The 11,168-nt window shown below is 37.7% G+C and overlaps 1 protein-coding gene across 2 annotated transcripts; it reads left to right on the top strand.

The window, feature by feature from the left end:
* The first annotated feature begins 9,962 nt into the window (after positions 1–9,962).
* Positions 9,963–10,313, top strand: LOC150004705 (NADH dehydrogenase [ubiquinone] 1 alpha subcomplex subunit 5-like). Of its 2 annotated transcripts, XM_090282933.1 has the most exons (2): positions 9,963–10,032; positions 10,150–10,313. In XM_090282933.1, exons 1-2 carry the CDS (start codon positions 9,963–9,965, stop codon positions 10,311–10,313), a joined length of 234 nt encoding a protein of 77 aa, XP_090139059.1. The 2 variants fall into 2 exon arrangements, with proteins under 2 accessions (XP_090139059.1, XP_090139058.1); XM_090282932.1 differs by having other exon boundaries at positions 9,963–10,313.
* The last annotated feature ends 855 nt before the right edge of the window (positions 10,314–11,168 follow it).

Raw genomic sequence — 11,168 nt, 5'->3', positions numbered from 1 at the left:
ATGCTGATGTTTACATCTTTAAGGCATTTTATGCTTTATAAACTTTGTATTTTAGTGTTTTATTTCCTTTACTGCAAAAGTGGATGTTTTAATAAGCTATCTGCTTAGCTAATTGTGTATAATACATCACCTATTTCTGCAGTTTTTAATTTTGCATATTGTGAGAGTAATACCAACCACTTAAATCCATTTGGAAGAAAATCTGACTGCACTAAACAGTGCTTAATTTTATCTAAATTTATGTGTACCTTTATATAGTTTAGCACTAAAGGACTATCTGCTTTACAAGATTATTGTTTTAATTAGTCAACAAATGAACAAATGATCTCTGCAATGAAGTATACACAAACTAATTTTCTTAAGGAATTATCCATAAATAATTTATACTGAACAAGTGTATAAATGCTGGTGCAGTTGCAGACATTAAAATCAGCATTCAGCATGAAAATATTTTCAAATGACTTCTACCTATAAACTGGATTGGAGGGAGTTCTATTTGGATCAGCCTAAGCAGTGGTTCTCATGTCTCTGAATCACCTAGAGGGCTTCTTAGAACACAGGTTACTGGACCTCATCTTTAAGGTTTCTAATTCTGCACATCTAGGCTTATAAATATGCATTTCTAAAACAGACTCCAAGTGATGTTTCTGAAGCTGCTCTTGAGATCCCACTCCAAGAACCACTAGCCTAAAGCAGAGGTTGGAAAACTACATCTTGCAGCCCCAGTCTGACCCACCATCTGTTTTTGTAAATAAAGTTTTATTGGAACACAGCCACTCTCATTTGTTTATTCATTGTCTATGGTTGCTTTCACACTGCAGTGGCAGAGATGAATCATCACAGATGTCATATGACCTGCAAATCCAAAAATATTTAATATCTGTTTCTTTACAGAAAAAAAGAGTTTGCTGACCTTTGGTTAAAGAATAGACAAGTGAGTGTGGAAAAGAACAAAAGAAACCTAGCCCCTTCCTTTCCACCTGTATTTCCTATAAGCTCCCTCTATTGCCTCAAATTAGGGATTAACTATGACATCACCAACCACACAGTCAATTATAAGGACAAATCATTTATATATGCCTGTCATTATAGAGTGAAAATTAAAGGAAGTTGAATTACACACTTCAGTACCCTATTTCTACTAGATAGATAGGAGACATAGATTTAAAAAGAATCAGAAGGTCAGTTATCATCTCAAAACTTTTGCTACTGTAAAGAGTCAGTTGTTAGCTTTCCGTTCTGTGATGACAATGTGATGACTGTTTCACACCACTCATATGCAGCAAAAATTTGAGAAGGGAAATAAGGCATCTATTGGACAGAACCAAATATCCGAATACAGTCAGTGCTTGATGAGGTCCACTTTAATGGGGTAAAGTAGTCAGGAGGGAGAGGTCTGTATCATTCTAGTAACTTCTTGGCTTTGATTACTACACTTTACTTAGGGGCATAAAATAGCAGCCCATTGCATTTCAAAGTTTGTCCAAAAGTAAAGGATGAGAAATCTGATTAGATTCTCTTTGGTAGTGTTGGGCCATTTGCTGTCACCATTTGGATGAAAACATTTAAAAGTATTTATGTAGTATTGGAATAATGTCCCATACTTTAAAAGTGAGGTAATTAAAAAAAAAAGTGAGGTAATGGAAAGCAAACTAGCATTTGTTGAATATCCCTAAATGTACCAATATACTGTTCTTATATTTATGCTTATTATCTCCAACACACATCATGGCAGCCTTGTGACAGTAACAATGACATTATTTAATTCTATAGAAAGGAAAACTCAGCTGTTCAAAGCTAAAAGGATTTGCTAAGTTCACCCACTCACAAATGCCAGAGACAAGATTGAACCATGGACAAATGACCAAACTGCTAGCTTGCTTCACTCTGCCCATCGTAAATCCCCTCCCCTAAAATTTCTGGGCATGATAATTAAATTCATTAATAATGCATTATGTGCTCTGGTTCCACTTGTTCTCTAGTGAGACTCTTGTATATGCTACAGAAAATACCCTTGTCCCAGGTCCCAGTGACCAGTGCTCCTAAACTCTAATTTCTGATCTGAACATTAACAGGCCAAAAGTTCATTTTAAAGGTGATGTTAGATAATAAAAAATTATATGTTTGGTTTTATTGAGCTGTAAAGTTGAAACCTGTGTGGTTTTGCAAACCAATGTCACCCCAATAAATTCAATTTTTTTTTAAATGTGTATATTTGCATACAGTAGTGTAACTTGAAACATGAAGAAGTATACTCAGGCCCATATACTGAATAATTCCAAGACTGACACTAATTTCTTCCTTTCCAGTAGCCTTTGATCAATTTCTAGTAGCTGTTTCAGTGCTGTACTAAGAAGGACTCTAAAACTTTTCTCTGCCTTGGAAGAAAAAATTTTTATAAATAGTAATCAGAAGAATCAACACATACAGCATGACTTTCCAGGTACAGAACTAAACACATTAAATATATTTAACTTAGTTAATAGTGAAACATTCCAAAAAGACAGGGACAAATAAGGAAATTAAAGCAATAGGGTTAAATAACTTTCCCATTTGACACATTCAGTATTGTTAGGTAGCAGAGCTGGATTATGAGACCAGGAAGTCTACTGCACAGTGTGTGGAGAGCATGATCATTTCTTCCAGAGAGAGCAGGGTGTGTGTGACAGACCTCTGCATCCCTGTGGACTCTCCCAGTGAAGGGGCAACACAACAAGGAAGTCTCAGGGCTTCAGAGTCTGTTTGGTGTGGTGGAGCCTTCCCAGTCTTGTAACATCCACAGATCCTTTCTCAGGATAATGTTGTACATGCATTAAACAAAAGACATAGGCTAACCAGAGAGCCAGATATACTGAAATCCATTATTTAAAATCTTTTAGTAGTAAATTTAGAAGAGTAACATGCATGCTCCTTTATTAATGATGTAAATAACAAGAATCATAAGTGAGTCTAATAACAGCCATATTTTTGAAGTAATGAAGAACATAAATAATATTTCAAAGACTCTGCAGCAACTTTACTGTGATATGAAAATCTTTGTGATTTTCATTTGTGACAGTCACAGGTATTACTTGTTCTGATGTGGTTTGTTGCTTTCTTACATAATTGAAGGAGATGCTAAATTTTAGTTAAAGGTTAATGAAAGTAAGGTATAATTTTTTTCCCATTGAAGGTCACGGGCCTTCTGAATTCTATGAATTACAGTGAGAGTAGCTCTGATGTTGTAAAGGAAAAACTAGGTGCAAAAAACAGAAGTAGAATTTATTAACTTCTTTGCAATTGTATAACCTTAGAAAGTCTCTTAACCTCTTTGAGTTTTAATTTTCTCACTGAAAAATACAAATAACATCTTACAGGAATGATGTAAAGCAGAAGTAAAAATAACAGTAGGAAATGACTCTATAAGGTGTAAAAACCTTTATTAATTCTAAGAGTACTTGATTATAGTTTGAAAAACTGCTGCAGGGTAGTATAAAAATTTTAGTAGCCTGTTACTCAGCTTTCATTCATACTATTTAAAAAGAGCAACCTTATATTGACTGCCTACAATGGGATATGTTCCATACTAAGATACAAATATGAATGACACAGGCTCCTGCCTTCAAAAAGGTTGAAGCCTACCATGGGAAAGACAAACATGTCACAAAATCACAAGGGAAGTACAGTGAGAGAGGAATGTACAGAGAAGAGTCAGGGAAGTCTCCCCACAAGAGGGGAGGCACCAGGCCCCTCAGGTTGGAATAGAAGTTAGTCAGGCAAAGAAAGAACTGTGATGTTCCACTTAGAGGGGACAGCACAACAGCAAGCACAGAAGTAAGACATGATCTTACATGGGTAGGAAAGAACACTCATTTTACCATTGTCAAAGCATGAAGTGCTAAAGAGAAGAGAAATTTTTCAGAACTAAGAGGGAAGAGGGAGAAGAACATGGATATTCTTATTTGCTGTACTAAGGATCTTGGGCCACATTGTATAGGGAATGGGAGATCCAAATATCTTCTGAGTAGGTGATTTACATGTTTAAATTTATGTTTTAGAAAAAGGTTACTAACTGGTGACCCTCTGGAAAATATAGGTTACTTATGTGTTTGGCTATTATATTGAATTTTAAAAATTCTTCCTATATTTAAAAAGCTGGTAACTTCCTTTCCTTCAAAAAAATTGAAAGATTCAAAATCTCAGATTTTATATTCCATATGACATCTATTGCCCATAGCTGACTAGTTATTGTCCCATTTAGACTGGACATGGCCTTAGTTAAACTACTCTCTGTTTCCTTGCCAATGCTCAGTAAATGATAAGAGAGTGCCCACTTATCAAGCTTACAGCATCTTCTTCTAATAGTAAGGAAATATTTTTCTCTATTCATGTCTATGTCAAAAGTTGTAGAAGTGGAAGATAGACCAAAAGGACCATGTATTTAAAGAAAACTGAGCGAAACAATATTTCAGTTCTTATTGTAACTAGCTTCATTCATTCATTATACCTGCCTGAAGCTTGACGTTTGACTTGGTAGCTCTCCTTGTCAAGGACAGCACAGACTGTTGGACTCATAAAAGATGGATTTCTTGGAGCAAAACTGGAAGAAAGGAGAACAGTTGAGTGATTACTATTATCCAAGCAGAAATAATTAGAGTGAAAGTTGAAACTGTGGAGCCAAAGGAGGGGTGGATTTCCACAATCCACAAGTGATGCAGTCACAGTGTTCATTAATAATTGGTTTTGAGTGTGAGAGCAAAAGCATGATATTCCTGTCTCTACTTTGTACTTGGAGGCTGCTGGTGGTTCAATCAACTAAAAGAATAAGAAATAAAAGACACAGAGTGAAGATGATGAGGCCGGTTTTGGAAATGTTGAGTTGGAGGAGAAGTTGGAACACACAGTAGCAATATTGAGCATAAAGTTGGGTATGTAAGTGTAAAATTAGCAGAGAGATCTGAGGTAAAAGTTTGGATTTAATGAGTCAGCAGCATATGGTTGGTAGGTGAAGCTATGAGAGTGTACCCCATCACTCAGGGAGAGCAAAGTTTCAAAAATGAGACATGGATAAATGCCCAGGGAATGGCACATTTAAAGAGTAGATCTCACAAAATGAACCCAGAAAAAAATATATGAATGAGGTGAATTCAGAGATGAGAGTATTATGGAGGCCAAAGAAGTCAATTTTTTAAAACAGTGTCAAATACAATAAGAAATGAAGAAAAGATAGTTCATTCATTCATTTGGACTATTTGGAACACATTGTTAATGTTAATCTCACGATTAACATTGTTAATCTCAATGAAAGTGATTTTAGTCTAATTATAAGAGCAATGTTAGGTAACAATAATAATTGCATAGCACATACTACAGTCAGGCAGAATTTTAAGTCCTTTACATTTTAATTCACTAAAAGCAGTAACTTTATAAAGTAGGTACTACTTCCTGGTTATCACCATGTTACAATGAGGAAATTAGGGACAGAGAGGTTATATAATTTTCCCAAGGAAACACTGCAGGCAAGTGACAGAGCCAGTTTCAACATCAGGCAGTCTAGTTTCAGAATCCAGGCTCTTGATTTCATAGCTATTAGACCATCATTCCCTATTACAATGGGTAGTAAACAGGATGACTTAGTATATGCCTCTTGTTCCAACATCCTGTCCTAGAAGCACTTCTTTTCAAGTTTGAAATATAAGTTATATCTGATTATTCTATTCATGCAATGAATGGACAGTCAAAAAATACCTATTGTGAACCTACATTGCTATTTGAGCTACAGTGTCTCACAATTCACAAGCTCTCAAGGAACATTCATTAAATAAATATATGAGAAATATTAGTTATGAAGGGAGAGTGGAAATTGACCAGTACCTAGAAGAGTAAAGACAAATATATTAATAATATTTGAAGAAAGTTGTCCGTAGAGGAGAAATTTGAAGAAATACAGGAGAAAGTGACTAATTCAGTGATGTCTCAAAGGAGGGAGAAAGAGTTGGATTTAAAGGCACTGCTCTATTACAAAGAAGGGCTATGATACCTTTATCCTTAAACTCATATTCCTATTATTATCTCTCTCCATTTGTACATTCATCTGTACATTCAACAAATATTGATATAGTACTTATAATATACTAAGTACAGAGAGGTGGGCTTTGAAAAAGGAGAGCAAGACTAAACCTCTAAAATGAGGGAAATTGAGATGTGGATGTACACCTGTATGAAGACACTGAATGGAAAGTTGAGAAAGACCATACTGGTGAGTTACACCCTTTCAATGAAACAGGGGTCAGAGCCATCTGCCAAGAGAGCTGCAGGGACTGAAGGAGGGAACTGGAAGTATGGAATAGTCAGTGACTGCTCCATAAGGAGACAGAGGGCGATAGCAAAAGAATTAAAGGGCAGTTCCGATGGCTCAAATGAAGTTGGAAAATAGACATTTTATAGTGAAAAGATGAGTTTAATATTGTTTCTGCATTTAATGCTGTTTTCTGGTTATGTGTAATGGCAGAATATAACTGTGAAGGAATCCAGGTGGCTTATGAAAAAGTGTTTCAGATGGTTACCTAAGAAGAAATGAGAAGTCAAGGGATTGGTAAAGGGCTGGGAAAAATAAAGGGACAGAGTTTCTGCATGACTTGATGATGTTGAAGAGTAAGGATGTGAAAGGAAAAGTCTGAGAAAGCCTGAAAGACAAGAGGCTGTGGTCAGATATTAGGAATTTAACTTCAAAGAGCCAAGTTCCTTTCTCCTTCCACCATTTGTAGTGGAATGTATCTACTACTATCTTCACTCAACACTTAACTTGTATTCAGCTCCAAAGCATATATCTTACAGTCTAGGTAATGCCTCACATTGTGTGTTGAGCAGCCATCTAAGTTTAAATACCAGACCAAAATGAAGACTTCAGATTGGTGTGCCCAAGTTAGGGAGGACATTTTTTGTCTTCCACCAGGGAGACATTCCTCTGATGTGTAAAATTGATGGTAAAGCACTTGTGTTGTTTCCTAGATATTGAACATGTTCATTTAATATATTCAATGTGTTTCTGACATTTACAAAGTGTCTAGCAAGCTTTGGACAACCATTATTTAAAGCGTTTTACTGAAAGTACCCCTGAGTAGTTCCTACACACTGCATTCTTTTTCAATCAATTCTGAATATCCCCAAAGAGGGAATTGTAAATGTCAAATACTGTAGTTGTAATCATGGACTCCTCCATTCACCTTTTTGAATGATAATATAAATTCATCTGAAACACTACATGTAGCCAGATACTCATTTTCCCCTTCATTGCTGTGGCATTGCTTTTTTTTTTTTTTTTTTACTGAGATTGAAAAACTGCATTAATCTCTAGAGACATAAGCACTTGCTAAGCTTGAGAGTTACTAAACTCAAGATTTTCAAGTCCTTTTTAAGAATGATGGGGTTTGAGTGGGTTGGGGGTGATGATCCAAACCCTCTGCCTTGACAAGAAAGCTATTGCCGACTCCTCTCACCCTCATGTAATTTGTTCTGGAAAGTGATAGGTCCTACAATAGGATGTGAAAATGTTTCCAATCAGAAAATACAGCATGTTCCAAAGTGACTGAAATGGTGCACATTATACATGTAACTCTTTCTCAAGCCACTTTTCATTCCCATTCTGATCAAAATACAAGCTGTAGTTCTACACTCAGTGACTTGCATGTTCTGGGTTCCCCAGGCAAGAAGGTGGGGTATATGCGGGCTGTCATGAATTAGGAGGTGAATGGAGGTGTGGAGTGGCAACAGGCATTGTACACAGAGTACAAAAACATATCTCTTTGTCCTCAATTATATTTAATACATTCTCTGCACAGACTATAAATTCTAACTAATGAGATAATGTATAGCTAATCCATTTAGCAATGAGCAATAGATTTTGAGTAAGCATCTGGCATAGGAATAATTTGACAAACAGCAATGTGCCAAAATTGTGTTAAATAAATAATTTTTAAAAACATTTGTCAAGCTGAATACTCATTATTCCTGGGATGTTATTCATCAACTCCATGATTTAAATGACAATCATTCACAAGGTTTACATTACAGTCAAAGTGTTCACATTTCCCATAATTCTCTGAGTATTTATTCTTTATTGATAAAGATGCACTAACTTTATGGCTTCTCACCTTGGCACTCTGCTAGAAATAAGAAGTTCACTCTCAGGAGCCTCTGAGTAAATGAAGCTTAATAAGAAGTACTGAAATGAAAAATTAATTATTTGCACATTTCATGGAAGTAGAGGCAAGTTAACAGATGTTCAGTACCAATGGGGCACCAATAGCAATTTATACATTTATAGCAGTGATTGAAATTGTGTTGTTAAATGAACATTATGCAGCTTCAAAATATGAGATCTACTGTAGTTGACCCATGAACTGCAAAAAAAAAATAGTGGCAGTTTTCCCAGGTTTTTAATGTTATTTTTACGAGAAATACCATATATATTTTATCTCATAAATGTTCTTACCTATCTTTAAACATTTGTTTCTTTCATCTTCTTTGTCACTTCCACTGAACTTGATTTTACCACTACTGTGACCCCTTTAGTTGCTCCCTATTCCCTCAGTCTATTAGCTTCCAGCTTGTCTCCATGTCCTTTCTCCCCAGTCTTAGATCACAATGTCAGCTGTCTCATTACTCTGAACCTGGCAGCATATCTACATTCCTTTACTGTATATCCTATTTTATACAGCCCCAGCTCTGAATTAATAGATGAGTTCGTTACCTCCAAGCCCGTTCCTGAGATTCTTAGTACTGGAAATCTTTGGCTGTTCCCATGCTGTGTAAGACAATTTGATCCATCCTCACCAGAGCTCTCAATGGCAATTCTTTATCATTTTGGGCAGTCCATAGCAGTTGCTCTTTCAGACCTTCTTTTCTCTCCTTGAGCCCCAATACCCAGCCTGCTCCAAAGCTTTTCAGTAAATACTACATGAGAATCATCAGGAATGTTTACTGAACATACTGGATCCCTCATGACCTCTCCTAGAGATCTGATTCAGGAGCTCGGGGATGGGGGTCTGCATTTTTTCCTTTTTATTGAATTTATTGGGGTGTCACTGGTTAACAAAATTATACAGGTCACGGCTGCACAGTTCTACAGCACATCGTCTGTACACTATATTGTGTGTTCACCACCCCAAATCAAGTTTTCTTCCAACACCATTTATCCTCCCTATATCCTTCACTACCCCCCTTAGTCCCTTCTCCCCTGGCAATTACGACACAAGAATATTTTTAAACAAATATCCTGGGTGATATTTTCCCATGAACCATGCTTTAAAATAGTTTACCTTATCATTCCTTGGGAAAGGAGATGAATCCATGAAGCATTTAATCAGCTGGTCTTATTCTATGACAGCAGCACATTGTATGAATAGTCAACAGAAAGTTGGTAAGCCAGAATTACAGCTTGGTTTTTCACAGAGATTCACTCACCTGTTCACTGTTTTATCATTTTCAAGAAGACTCAGGGAAGTAAAGTGGTCTATCCAGAGTTGTTAATTCAGAATCCAACATTAGGATGCAGGATTTTGATTCTAAGTTTATCAATTATCCTAGTCTTCCTAAGAAGCTCTATAGATTTTCACCTGGTAATAGATAACATAATGACAACTACTATTATGATATTTCCAGGTGTATTATGTACCAGCCCTCCATATATAGGTCACTTGGAGTTGCTTAGGTGAGAGACAATATTATGTGCTGGAATAGACATTTTTGAAGAGTGTTTTTACTTTGTAGGAACTGTCCCACTACTCCTACAGGAAAGAATAAATCATGTTATATTTAGTAATATCTTGAGCAGATTCTCTGAAAAGCATACTCTAAAGAAGTTTTGCTTTCAGGAGGTATAGTGGCTGATGTCCTCAGAATCAACACCAATGGGATAGGTAGGGCAAGGTGGGCAGAGGAAAGAGTGGGGTTATAATACAGAAATAACAGAGGGCGCTGTCATGGCAGGTTTGCTAAAGAAGACTACTGGCCTTGTGGGGTTGGCTGTATGTGAGAGTCCACACAAGAAGCTAAGAATATTGTACACAAAAATTCTTGATGTTCTTGAGGAAATCCCTAAAAATGCAGCATACAGAAAGTACACAGAACAGATTACAAATGAGAAGTTGGATATGATTAAAGCGGAAACAGATATTAAAAAATTGGAAGACCAACTTCAGGATGGCCAAATAGAAGAGGTGATTCTTCAGGCTAAAAATGAACTAAGTCTGGCAAGAAAAATGATACGATGGAAGCCATGGGAGCCTTTAGTGGATGAGCCTCCTGCCAACCAATGGAAATGGCCAATATAACTATCATGAAATGACTTGTGTATTGAAGGGAAACTGATGTAATTAAATGTTCTGTTATATCAAAAATATTTCCAGGAAATCAAAGATGGCGGAGGAGTGAGGGGAGGCTGTGCTTTCAGGCTCCCAAGACCCATCTGTAGTTTGGACAAATTGCAGACAGAACATCTCAGTGAGCAGCTGGACATTGGCAGGAGTTGAGCCTTGACACTAATGGATTAGAGAAAAATCATCTGGGAACAACTTGTTTAGTGAGGATAACGGAGGAAAAAGGGAGGAAATGGGATTCCTGACTGGGGTGGCTGCCTGAGCTGCAGCTGGAAGGACACAAAGGCTTTTTGGCGACCACAGGCTTCCCCAGAGGGGAGTCAGGAGGAAAGCGGATCTCTGCCCACTGGCAGAGATGGGACTTGACCAGTTGGCATTGGCGCTATAAGACGGGAGACAGCGTGCTGCTGTGCAAGTGAAAACATAATTTTTCCTTTGTATTTTTCTCTTGTGAACTGCGGAGAAGGGGGGAAAGTTTGGGTGTGATAGGACATTCTTGAGGAGCGCAGGCGCAGAAGTGCGCTCGCCCACTCCCCAACTCTCCCCTTGGGTCGCGCGGGTGCACATAGGGAAGTGCCCTCATTCACTGGCCCAGGTGCGCAGGAATGCAAGTCCAGGTGCCTCTGGGGCACACCCCAACAGACATAAGATCAGTGCCCCAACGGGCGCAGGGAGGGCCCACTGGACACACAGAAGACTGTGCACAATCCCCCCTGGCCAGCTCCAGTGGGCACCAGGCCAGAGTACAGAGCACTTGCTCGGGCTCTGCTCATGCCCACCCAGGTGGGTGTGGAAATGGCGGGCAGCTGC

The sequence above is a fragment of the Furipterus horrens genome, unplaced genomic scaffold (genome assembly GCF_987537825.1).
Source record: "Furipterus horrens unplaced genomic scaffold, mFurHor1.1.pri manual_scaffold_7, whole genome shotgun sequence".
Classification (NCBI taxonomy): domain Eukaryota; kingdom Metazoa; phylum Chordata; class Mammalia; order Chiroptera; family Furipteridae; genus Furipterus; species Furipterus horrens.
Note: the sequence above shows the minus strand (reverse complement) of the source record. Positions and strands in the feature narration are given on the sequence as shown.